Raw genomic sequence first — 13,085 nt, 5'->3', positions numbered from 1 at the left:
ACAGTCATGGTATGAAAGGTAAACATTACATCTTCCTCATTTCAATTTTACTTCAAAGTGCTAACTTTGTAAACTGATGACAGTGGTTTCTGAGGGGGTTAAAAACTCTGCTTAAGTTCATGTGGGGTCTGTTAAAAGTCTTACATTTCTTTTCCAAGTAAGATTTTTTTTTAAAAAAAAGAATAAAAACAAAAATCCGTAGTGACTTAAAACTTTAATGCTTTCCACTTTACCCTGCCTAAATCAGCTCTCATTGCTAGCTAATGGAGTAAACCCCTTAAAGTAAACAGCCATAGTAATTTCCTAGGTCTCTGTATGCTGGTCATTTAGAAGACCACTGATATGCTCTAAGATCCTATCAGTGTGACTTTTCTGGACTGTAAAAAGACCTGTAACATGGAGAACCATGTCTGATCTTTAAAGATGGACGGCTTTTTAAAGCCTTTTTTAAAGCTTTGGTGCTTTTAAACTTTTTGCAATAGCTGAAGTGAATAAAATTCCCCACTGACAACACTATACAGAGATCAATGCCATATTCCAAAACTACAGTTCTGAAACTGGACCTCAGATGATAAAAGGAGGTAAGTTATAGCAGCAACAATGTGTATGGTTTAAGCACTATAGATATTTAAAAGCCAGAAGGATGGTACATTAAGTTCCTTGGATGGTGCTGCTTTATTTCTTTGGATGTTGCAATTAACAGTGTGGCTTCTTTGCTTCAACCATCCTGTTTCCAAGAATTACCTACTGACAGTTTACCAAGTCCTCAGCATCCTTTGAGTCTTCTGAAATAGGACTGCACAAAGATGATTCAATGATACGTGAGTCTTCTGGATGATGCTGAAGTATAGGATCTACAGTAAATTAAGGTACAGGTTAGTCTATGTATGCACTCTCTACCCTATGCCAAAAAATTTGATTTAAGCATTCTTCTACTAATATGTAAGCTTTAAGTGAAAAGACTATTGTTGGATCAAGAAAGACTAAACCAAAGGAATTAATGCCTTGTCTGCCCAGTTTTTCTTTTAAGGTTTATCAGAACCATATAAGCTACAATACCTGTTAGTGTTGTCAAAGGCAGGACAGAATCTATAACATCGGATGCCTGGATAAAGCCATGTGGTGAAGGTACAATTAGTATTGTTTCATCATCAATTGTTGTTTGGTCAACGTGTTCTTCTATGGTAGGAGATTCTAAATCCTACATCATATTGGGGGGGGGGGAAAAAAGATGATACTCTCATATCCCAGGCATTTATAGGTTTGCTATGAATTAACTATCAAATATGATCCTATTTTATAATCAGAATACAAAGAAACAGAAATGTTGGAAAATAAAATTATCTAGGTTGATGTACCTTAGTAAAAAGAGACCAAACCAATTATAGTCACATAGGAGAAACACTGCTGTTCCATTGTGAAGTTCCTAAGCTGAATCACAAAAACCTTCAAAAAACTACCTTTAAGAAAATTTGCCAGTAATTTTTTCTCAATCTATTGGAGAGAAAAGTTTTATTTATAAAAGATTATTTTTATTATAAAAGATGACCCTTGGAAAGCTAGAACATGGTTTTCTTGCTACAAACTGTCTTTTGCCAGTAGCAACACTGCTGACTAGCAGATCCTTATGAAGATTTGGCATTATACTGAGTCTACAGAAGAATTGAACGCACCAGGGGCTATCTCCCTGGCAATTATTTCTAGGCTTCTTTCTACAGCTCAAGGCAGACTCCTAAGGGTCTAAGTTCTTTCGAGTACAACTTACCTCAGTAACATAAGCACTGGCTAAATTAGAGGGTGAGTCTGCTTCTTGTTTAAGGTCAGTATCAGAGATTTCTTCTTCTGTTCGGACCATAACGCTATTCATCAGTTCTGTGCTATTTTGATCACTGAATCTAGATACATGAGCATCATTAAATGATGGCTCCACAGTCACTTTAGGCTGATGGATTGCACCTGGGAATGTATCTGCTTCTAGTGCATCCGGAGGCTCAGGAAAATCAGATGACTGGGTATCACCATCTATGGTCAATCCTGTGTGGGATATGGAAGAAGTAATATCCTCTGTGGCAACAGTCTGAATGATGACCCTTGGTGTGTGACACTGCACTGTGACATTGTCACTCGTGTTCAACAGATGTTCTGGCTATAAAACATTAAAAACACCTATTAATGACAAAATAAAATGAAACCTACTAGTATCTCTATCTTTAGTCTGCAGCGTTCTTAACTCTACAACCCCTGTCCTCTAAATCCACTGAGGTCCTTGTTCTCTTAATGCTTTATCTCTACACTGTAATTCATCTCCTATCCTACTGGTACAAAACTTTCTGGAGTAAGGTTGGTAGAATAATTTAAGCTACCTTATAAAATTCTGGATCAGCTAATCCTCATTTCACATAGGTACTCCAGTACTTGAAATAAATTTCCCATCTAGAGGTAACGCACAAAGATTCTGTAATATTACAACTGCAGGGGAATGGACAGATAATCTTTAAATGTGATTTACTAGTTAGCCCAATCTTCTGTAAACTAGAAAAAGCAAGGATTTTATTCATGTCAACATACAGATAGAGCATGAACAATGATCTGTTCAGGAGAAGCAGGAGCAGCGGCAGTCAGGGTTACTGTGGGACTAGCAGTCAGAGTGAGGGGCAGGCCTTGGCTTGAGCCGGTCTGAAGTAGATAGGTGCCTGGAGTGCCAGTGGGCTGCAAGTGGAAAGACTAAAAGAAAAGGAAAAAATAGTACAACTGATTAAGCTTGTGTACTTCAAAACCAAATTCCACTTCTGAGTAGATTCTGAATGACAGCAAGCCCATGTGCTACTCAGGGTGTTCTTGATTGTAAAATGTATGGAGGCTGACAGCCAGGCTTTTCTTAACACAGGGTTTAAACTTTACATTAGTACTCAAGCACAAACCTATCACCACCCAGAACTTTCCAAAATCAGACTAAAATAGTCCCAAATCTATTTAATCCCACATTACAAACATAATCCAAACAGCCTGGTGTTTTAACATAGTATGACCTGGTTTCAGCCTATCTGCTATATGTCACTGCTTCTAGTCAATAAATTAGTGTTTTATCTTTTTCTCCTTTAGCCTTCCTTGGTAGCAATCTTCCAGTTAAAAATTAAAAACTTCATATTCTAAAAAGGTGTGATTAGGAACATTTATTTTTTTGTGTGTGTGTACCATCAGATTGGATCTAACTGGTACAGGAAGAGACTGCCCCTCCTTCTCAAGCAGAGCATCTGGTGGATTCCAACAGCATACCTCTGGGATTGTGGTATACCTTCTTGCCACTATGCCACCAGAGCTCCCTTTGATTAGATTTTTTTATAGTATAATGTTAAGAACTGAGTCTCTCCTGTCCTGATGCCACACTCCTCTTCATAGAGTCCATCTTCTCAGATAATTTGCTCAGGATACAGACTGAATAAGTATGGAAAGACTACAACCCTGATGCACTCCCTTCTCAATTTTAAACCATGCAGTGTTCTCCTGCTCTGTTCATACAACTATGTCCAGGTATAGGTTCCACATGAACACAATTTTAAGTGTTCTGGGATTCCCTTTCTTCTCAAAGTCAGCCACAAGTTGTTATGATCCACACAGCCAAATGCTTTTGCATAAACAATAAAGCATAAATACACATTCTTGTATTCTTTTTCAGCCAGGAGCTATCTGACATCAGCAATGGTATCCCTGGTGCCATGGCCTCTTATAAATTCTGTTCGAACTGCTGGCTGTTACCTATCTTATGAACTATTCTAGACTTTTGATAACACAACCTTGCTTGCTGAAAGTGAGGAAGACTTGAGGCACTTGTTGCAGATGATCAAGGAATGCAGCCTGTGTCTCACTATCAAGAAAACAGATTCTTTACCACTGGACCAATAAGCAGTGTCATGATGGATGGAGGTGACTGAAACTGTCAACAGCTTCATTTTGTCTTGATCTACAATCAACACCCTTCGTATCAGCAGTCAGGAAATGAGACACACTACACTGGGAAAATCAGTTAGGGACCTCTCCAAATAATTAAGGAGTAGTGATGTCATTTGGAGGGATAAGGTATGTCTGATTCAGGCCACAGTCTTTCTAATCACTTCCTATGCATCTGAGAGCTGGACAGTGAATAGGGATGACAGAAAAAGAACTGACACCTCTGAGCTGTGGTATTGGAGAAGCAGCACCGAACATCCCATGGATGGCCAAGAAAACTGCTATGTCTTGGAGAGGGTGCAGCTAGAGTACTCGTTGGAGGTAGGAATGATGAGGCTTCACCTCACATACTTTGGGCATGTTGCTATGCTATTCCTTAGAGAAGGATATGATGTTTGGAAGGGTGGAGGGTCGGTGAAGGAGAGGAAGACCCTCAACCAGATGGAATGACACGGTGACTGCTTCAATGGGCTCTTCAATGGACACTTCAATGTGCAGAGGATGGTGCAGGATAGAACAGGGTTCAGATCTTTTGTTCACAGGGTCACTATGAGTCGTACTTGACTCAAAAGCACCAAACAACAAACAGCAATAGCAATGGTCAGGAAAAAGAAAATTCTTATTTTAAAATCTTAGTATGTGAATGTTACAAGCTTTTGTGTTACAAGCTTTTTCATTTCTCCTGGGGTAAGCTGGTTTGGAATTCTTGAGTCCTATGGTAACCCCATATTTAACTTGAAGTATCTGCCACACTGCTTTTCTTAGCCCATCAATTTGTTCCCAAGCCTTTTCTCTAGTAACTGATATGAAATAGGGTATTAACAAAATTTAGCCTTAAAAAAAATTTACAGTGTGTGTGTGTGTGTGTATATATATATATTTAACTGTTGGTTAAATATTGTGGTGGGAAGATTAATTGTAAACGCTTAAGTATTAAGTCTAGTTTTGTAATTGGCTTCAAATTCACAGATGGAATTGCTTATATGAAAAAATAAACGATTCCAACTGCTTTTTCTTTTGTACAAGGACCTTAATCAATTTGATGCAAGTGCAACAATGAATGAGTGGAAGCCCAAAATCTCTGTAAATGTTTATGAAAATTAATAAAATATAATTATAGAAAAAAAATTTGATGCAGTCAATGATTACTCACTGGGAGAATCTCAAACGTCTGTAGTGTTCCACTGTTTAGTGTTATGGTTTCTGAGTCAACAGTAGCCGCAGGAGAGTCATTTGAAGCTGGGGTAAAAACAGAGACAAATGAATAAAATACTTGGCAAATTTAAATTTTCCCAGTATGCTTGAGCAAACATTTATTATGAAGTTAATCACACTGAATAATTTGCCTAGAAACCTCAATTTATGTTAGTTGCTGAGTGAGGAGAAAGCTAATGAATTTACCTGGATTGTCACTGGTCCAATATAGCTTGCTGCTTATTGGGTTTTTTAAAATAAAAGTAATAGTGGAACATACCCATAGTCATGTACTTTCTCTGACTGCTTTCATACAAGTAGGGCTGACAGACTCATATGGCCTACAACCCTTATTTAGTATCTGACCTCTTAAAGATTTGCTGACACTTGATAAAGTTCATAAAATGTTTCTAACACGAGGGACACAGTAAGACTAACCTGCAAAGAGACAGGAACCTGGTAAAAAAGAATTCAGTCCTGAGACAGAATGGTGAACAACAGTTTCTGAGCACCAAAACATCTGGTTTTAATTCTAGCTTATTACTTCTCAGCAGTGTGAACCTGGGCAAGTAAGGTACCTTTCTCAAAATCTCTACCTCTCACCAAACACCTGTGAGGATGAAAAGGACTTTAAAAATTACCACACTTGGGAGACTGAATAGCATCTTAAGAGATCAGATGCATTTAAAAGGTGTCCTAGTGGCTCAAGGTAAGTGCTTGACTGCTAATCCAGGGTTGTTAAATAAAGTGAAATAAAATTTGCTATTCCAGAATGATCTATGTTGCCTGAAAAAGTATGTGTATCCCAGAACCAGATACACAGTTAAGATATTTTAACCTGAATGCTAAAACTGATGGGTGGATTAGAAAATCCTTCCCAATGAGAGTGTTTGCTTACATAGCACATTTACTAACAATGACACTACAGAGAGATTAGATGGCTTTGCATAAGGATGACATGCATGTTAGCTGGCCTTATCTCTGAAGAAAAATTCTTTTCAATCTGAATCCTACATAATTTATCACATATCCATTCCTAATCTATGCATCTTCTGGTGAATTAGTTTGTATGATCTGCCACTTTCTAAACTGTATTTCCTTGCTTGAAAACCTACATGTAGTATGATTTATGAAGTGAAATAGTTCTAGTGGCTGAGCAGTTTACCAGTGCATCCTATAAATGATCCTTTGGGCAAATACTGAGTTAAGATACTGTGAATTCCTTTAAACTCATCAATTTAAGAAAATGTCCATAAATATTCCAGGTAAAGTATGTGGAATCAATAACAAAATCATGTAGTTTTTTTATCAACAAATAGCAAGCAGTTGTGCGGTTGAGACACTTACAAACATGGGTGATCTGGACTGGAATCTGCAGTGCTGTCACAGGGCTTGGAGAGAGAGCTGTATTTTCTTCTAAGCGGGCGACTCTGATCTGAACATGCTGTACATTGGAGTTGGAGCTACTGTTTGGAACTCCAGGTCCCGATTTAGTTTCGAAAAGCGCTGGGTTGTTTTTTTGGTTCTCATGTAACTGTTTAAGACCTTTTATTAAAACTGAAGGAAGATGGGCAGACAAAAAAACATTGATACTCCAAAAGACCAGCAGCAAATGAGACGTGAGAAGGGAGTGAGGAAGGAACGATTTGGAATAACAATAATGCATACTTGTTACAATTAAAGTATTTTTAAACTACAGCTTGCCTGCCCTGTTCTGCAGCAAGTGTTCCTCACTTTTAGCAAGCGAGACTGTGTTATGTGCATAACGCTGATGAATCTTTATCCAATCCCAATGCCACATTCTTCAGAGTCCAGCTTCTTGAGTAATTTGCTCAGCATAGACTGAATAGGTATGGAGAAGGATGTAACACCTTAATTTTAAACCAGGTTATGTTCTCTTGCGCTTTTTGCATAACAGCCTTAGGTTTCACATGAGCACAATTGTCTTCTCATTCTTCTCAATGTTAGCCATAATTTGCTACGCTAATAGACCTTAATCTGGTATTCTTTGCTTTCAGTGACATCTTTTCATCTGACAGCAATGGTATCTCTGGTGCCAAAGCCTCTTCTAAATCTAACCTCAATGGCTGGCAGTTCTCTATGTATTGTTCTAACCAGTTTTGAATGATCTTCAGCACTGTTTTGTTTGCATGTGATAATATGTGCAATCAGCAAGGAGCTGTGTTGCTAACACAAAAGCAGCACTTCTTTGGTAGGCGACATTCACCATCAGCTCCATGGGAGAAAGATGAGTAATCTCCCAAATGATTTATGGACTTTGAAAACCTACTGCTTAGGGTCAGGTATGAGCTGGTTCTAATTAGATGCCAGTGAGTTTTGAGTGTCAGGTATGAGCTGGTTCTAATTAGATGCCAGTGAGTTTTGAGTGAAAGCTGCACTCATCTCCTCAGTTGATGCTGGCATATGAACATATGTTCATTAGTATTCATTCACTATTCTGATTTCAATGCCAGATTTTTTAAATGTATAAACTGAAATATTCTCTAGATTCACACAGTGTATAAGAATTTTCATCATCTTTATTGTACAAATTACCACCGAAAACATATCTAAACAAATTTTTAGAAAAAAATCAACAAATGAATGGATAGGGAAGCTGTGGTATAGTCACACAATGGAATACTATGCTGCACTGAAAAACAAGGAACTCATAAACCATTATATAAAATGGGTGACCCTGGAGGACATTATGCTGAGTGAAATATCTCAGTCACAAAAGGACAAATACTGCATAGTGCCCCTGTTATAAAATGAGACTGACATCAGGGTTGGGGGGAACCTAGGGAAAATGGGATAAATGATACATACTATATTGAAACAGATGAGGGAAAGTATTTTCATGACAAGATTCCAGAAAAAGAAATGCATAGTAAAGTAGACTGTGGACCTGGGCGGGGGGGAGGTATAACAATGAAAGAATTTTTTTCCCCTTTTCAAAGATAAAAGCGAACTGTGGGGTAGGGAGCAAAATGTGCAAAAATGAATGGGAAAAATGAAATGGGAAGAAATGCTTTAAAAAAAAATACATGTTGCTTTAAAAAAAAAAACCAACACCAAAAACACAAGACTGTACAGAATGAGAGTTACATATATAAAATTAGTCTTTCTCCATAGTTTACGTAGGAATGCAAAAAATGTCTTTAAATTATGTTTCTTTTCATTTTAGGTGCTTTGAGAATGACAAATCGCATCACCTTTTCTCTAGAGAAGATAGTTACCTAACTAGGACAGACTTGAAGGAAAAATATACCAGGTTCTCTCTTCAGTTGAGATAAGGAACTTCCAAAACCTAAGAAAATTAAGTATGATAAACGAAGAGAAAGACTTAAAAAGTAGATGACACCTTACCGGGGAATGAAACATCTTTATGATTTGCAATCTGCCTTTTGATGGTCCACCATTTACTGCGAAGCCATTGTGGTGAACGGACACTGCTCCATCCCTCTGCTAGGAGATCCCAGTTTATGTCATTCTCATCAGCAACGTCAAGCTCTGCTATCCTATAGATTATAAAATAAGCATCTGTTAGTTGTTGCTTTATTTCACCAGAATAACTCTCTTCTGACTAAACAATGGCAGTGCTAAAAGGAACTGGCAAGTTACACCACACACTTTAGAACACCCTTTAGAAAAGGGATAGACAATGGACTGAACTGTGAACGGTTAGACTCAAGTGAAGCACTGTGAGGGAAAAGGAATGGAGCATGAGGTTTAGCTATAGTTTCCTGCAGTGTTTCATTGCCTTTCCTGGATTTCCTGGATCTGAGCTTTCCCACGTATGTAATAATACTATTTAGACATGAGCTATTTATAATGATGAATTCAACACGAACAAAACAACAAAAAAAGCCACCCAAAATGAAAAATACACTGTAGCCACAACAAAAACCCAACAAATACAACTAAATTTGAGGTTTTAAAAGTCCACTTACTTTTAGTTTTAACTACAAGATGATTTTGCTTTTCATTATGTAACCATAATGGCAGTTTCTATTCAGTCTTTAAATAATTTTTTGTGTGTATTTTGTTCCTCTGAGTCAATGATTAAGCAAGTTTGAGGTTCTACCTTAAGGCTTTTGGATTTGCATGAAATGGAAGTGTATCTTTAAAGAGATGAGGTTAACTGTAGACTCAAACCCCTTCCTGGCAGTCTTAGCATACATAGTAGCCATGGATTGAAGAGCATGGAGACTGAAAAAGGCCTCTTACCCTATATATACTCCAGCTTGGCTAAGACTGAGGCACATTGGTGGGACAGCAGAAAAGCTGCGCTGCCACTGCCTGTGCCATACCTGTTCTGTGGATATAGAGAGGACTTCAGTCTCCACGCCTTCAATCTGGTACTTTGTACGAGCACTAACGCCACTAAAAAGGAACAAACACAAAACAAAAAGAGCTCAATATGAAATATTTAGGATCTTAAACAGTGGCTGGACATGGAAAGGATGTTTTTTGGATATTAGGATTGGGAAAACCAGAAGAAACTCAAGCTATTCACAACAATTGAGCTGCTTTAAATAAAAAAAATTAAAATGAACACAAACCTGAGGATGAGATTGATTTCATCTTCCTTGGTCCACTCGGTACCCCCACTCTGCTTCCAGTTCAAGTAGTTGAGCCATTTAGAGCGACACTGCTTTTCTGAGCGAGTACCTACTCGTTCAGCCACAGCTGCCCAAGACACACCCTGTGTGACTATGTCACCTGGCTCAGTGCTTGTCAGTTCATGAACCACTTCTGCAAGTCTCTTTTCTTCTTCTTCTGTCCACTTCCCTGGAAAAAAAAAAGAAAACCATCCAGACTACCAATGCTGCCCTTCTCTTTCTGTAAATCAAATCCAGCCCTGGGTTTCTAAATACTGACTGGCAATAGCTAAGAATTTAACACCCTGTGGTGAGGAACCACATAATCTCAGTTAAGGTTCTTAGTAAAAAAGGGAATATTTAGACCTTTCGGAGGAACAGGACTAATTCTGCTCCTATTAAGATTTACAGCCTTAGAGAAACCAAGGAGAATGACCATTAAGTTGGAATCAACATGATGGTAATGGGTTAGAGAAGTTTCACGATTAACTTAAGACGACATAGAAACACATGGATTTTTCGTACACACATCATATTCTTTGTGTTTGCAGAAGTCACTCACTCATTGCTATCAAGTTAGATATGTTTCATAGCAGGCTTTCAGAGGCTTTAGAGAGACTAACCAACTTTCTCTCATGGAGCAGCTGCTGGATTTGAACTGCCTGCCTCTGTGTTGCTGGTGCAACTCCTTAGCCATCAAACTATCAGAATAAATAAATGTCACTATTTATAAGATGAATAATGAGGAACAAGATGGATAACTTATGGGCTCTTAGTGAACATCAGACTGACACCATTATCCCAAATCTTGTCTGTCTACTAATTAGAAGCAATATGTGGCAACACAGAGTAAAAGTCCAACATTCTTCCAATTTATGCTAACAAGTAGTTCTGTGGCCCAAGTAGCATGTTACATGACCCTCTGGGCTTATTCCAATTTAAAGTACTCATTTGATTCTATTTTCTAAGTTGGCTAAGTCACAGAATGGCAGATTTACATATCTGATTTAGAGGGGTTTTTTTCATGAAAAAATAAGGGTAGTAAATGAAAACCACTTCTCTTTGTGTACCTTGATGCAAGTATTTTCCTAAAGGAAATAGTTTTAAAGTGCTTGCTAGAAAATGAAAACATGCTAAACCTAAATCCATTCAGAACAGAGATGTTTTGTCTCTATAAATACTGTCTGTCATCTTAGGGAAAAGCACAAAAACAAGAGGTTAGCTCTATTAAGTTTCATGAGAAATCGAGACTTGGAAACTGGGTTTTTTCTAAAAGAGAAGGCAGATAGCTCAAATGTTGATAAGAAAACACTGTCCAGAGCACTCAATGGTACCTGTGTTGCAAGTATCCTTCATCAATCGGCACCGATCTTTGACGGAAGACGCACTTCTTCCTAGCGCCGCACCTATTGTTGCCCAGTCATTGCCATGCTTTATCCGGAGCCTAAAACAAGAGTCTGCCAATCAGCATTTGGTTCAACTGTTTTCTCCCTTCTAATTTCATCATTTATTCTTCATTCTTCTTCTTCCCATTTGACTGGTTTGGAAGTTGTGGGCAGCAATACTTTGAGAGCCAAAGTTTGAAAGTGTGGCCTTTTTTTGGGGTCCACAGTTGTCTGTGGGTGAAAAAAAAAACAGGCAGCAATTGCCTTTTTCCTGGGTCGGAGAAGAAATAAATAACTTGGATATGTGTTCAAAAAAGACCAAATTTCCCCTAAGGTTACTGACACAATCTCCTAGGCAAGCCCCAGATTTTTCCCCCATTGAGCATACTCTTAAATTCTTCTGCAGACATATGAATCGATTTTACAGGTCTTTATCAAAGTAACAGGCTGTATTTTTAACTGTTTCCATGATCCATGCAGTCCTTTAAATCATCCTTTGTGGCTCTAACTCAATGGAGGAAAAGGATTATTTCCTGAGAGTTAACAGCCTTTACAAGGAGATAATCTGCCTCATTATTCAATGAATACACACTCTCTTCTGGAAACCCTCTTTTTAAAGGTCTGAGGAAGACACTGGCAACTTATAAATAGAACCTACATTTATCCTTCATGGAAAAGTTACTCTGCAGGTATGGATCTGATAAACTCTTTTTATGATAGTCACTTATGCTTAGTAAGTATTAAATTATACCAGTCTGCCTGAAATTTTCAAAGTAAAACTTTATTAAAAATCAGAAGTAAGGGGAAAAAATGCAAAACTTACTCCTTGAGCTTTTCAATTTCTTCAGGTGTATATCTACAAGTTTAGAGAAAATTTATAAAAAGACAAATTAGTACAAGGAAATGCAAAAGTTTAGTAAAATCAAACCCTTATTTCAACAAAGCAACTATTTCACTTAGAAAACTAGAAATTAAATAACTCTGCAAATGTATAGTACTTTAAAAGTAGCCAATATAATTTTCAAAGAGTAATAAAAATCAAAGCTCTTTCCTTTCTATTAAAAGAAAAAAGCAAAACTAAAAACGCAGCAACACATGTAATCATTTCAACAATAAACACAATTTTCTCTAGGGATAGCCAGTATTTAAAATAATCACAGTTTCTTCTATGTTGCCCAACTTGTCATAACTTGAAAATTAGGGCATTCTAAAATCACAGCTATTCATAAAGACTAAGAGGGTATATTGTAAACCAGAACTACAAGCAAATGGCAAATTCTCTCAAAGCACTGAAAGAATTATTTTCACTTTATCTACTGTAAATGAGCATGTGACAAATTCTTTTAACAGCTCTTTTTTTCTGTGAGCAAGTACTCAAGATAGCCAAGAAAATGATCTTTTAAAGAAAGCCCATTTAATAATTTTGAAAGACTGCTTCAATCTTTAATACCTGTGTTGCATGGAAATTTTATGAATAGTTAATAAAATCCATTCACATTCTTCTTGGTTCCTTTATTCCTTTTTCTAATTCTATAAAAACAATTTCGGGGTGGGGCCGCAGCGCATGGCGGAGCGCGGGCAGGCGGCTTGGAGCCCCGGCCCAGGAACAATGTGATAAAGAAAACAGCGAGAAAGAGAAAAGTCACACCACAAAAAGTTGCTTTACACATGGAGAGATGCATGAAGAGTCCATTTGGGGGAATCGTCCGGAGAGTGGACTCGTCAGAAAAAGGATGAACTGGTGGACGGGGAGCTGAACGTGGATAGTCTCATCACCCGATTGCTGGAGGAACGCTACTATGCTTTGTGGTAAAAAGATGCACTACAGCCGGCGGGAGCCGCAGCCCGGCGGGAGCTGCATCACTACTGACCTGCCCTCGGGTTGACTCAGCAATTCTGGTAAATCACCACCTGTAGCAGAATCATCACCTGTACTAGCCACCCCAGAGGAAAT

General features: G+C 38.0%; 1 protein-coding gene across 2 annotated transcripts in view; it reads right to left on the bottom strand.

The window, feature by feature from the left end:
* Nucleotides 1-726: 726 nt before the first annotated feature.
* The window catches only part of DMTF1 (cyclin D binding myb-like transcription factor 1), a 48,012-nt gene continuing 35,653 nt past the window's right edge, over nucleotides 727-13,085 (bottom strand). The window contains exons 8-17 of one of the 2 annotated variants that reach the window (XM_006891441.1): nucleotides 11,955-11,987; nucleotides 11,081-11,190; nucleotides 9,708-9,936; nucleotides 8,512-8,663; nucleotides 6,490-6,699; nucleotides 5,102-5,187; nucleotides 2,569-2,724; nucleotides 1,766-2,146; nucleotides 1,060-1,201; nucleotides 727-854 (exon numbers count right to left, since the gene is read on the bottom strand). In XM_006891441.1, coding sequence (XP_006891503.1) covers nucleotides 745-854; nucleotides 1,060-1,201; nucleotides 1,766-2,146; nucleotides 2,569-2,724; nucleotides 5,102-5,187; nucleotides 6,490-6,699; nucleotides 8,512-8,663; nucleotides 9,708-9,936; nucleotides 11,081-11,190; nucleotides 11,955-11,987 — 1,609 coding nt within the window. In that variant the 3' untranslated portion in view covers nucleotides 727-744. The remainder of the gene's footprint in view (nucleotides 855-1,059; nucleotides 1,202-1,765; nucleotides 2,147-2,568; nucleotides 2,725-5,101; nucleotides 5,188-6,489; nucleotides 6,700-8,511; nucleotides 8,664-9,707; nucleotides 9,937-11,080; nucleotides 11,191-11,954; nucleotides 11,988-13,085) is intronic. The other variant, XM_006891440.1, reaches the window with a different exon arrangement.

This window comes from Elephantulus edwardii, unplaced genomic scaffold (genome assembly GCF_000299155.1).
Source record: "Elephantulus edwardii isolate Elephantulus edwardi_28Jun2011 unplaced genomic scaffold, EleEdw1.0 scaffold00098, whole genome shotgun sequence".
In the NCBI taxonomy this organism is placed as follows: Eukaryota; Metazoa; Chordata; class Mammalia; order Macroscelidea; family Macroscelididae; genus Elephantulus; species Elephantulus edwardii.
This window is presented reverse-complemented; position numbering and strand designations above follow the sequence as displayed.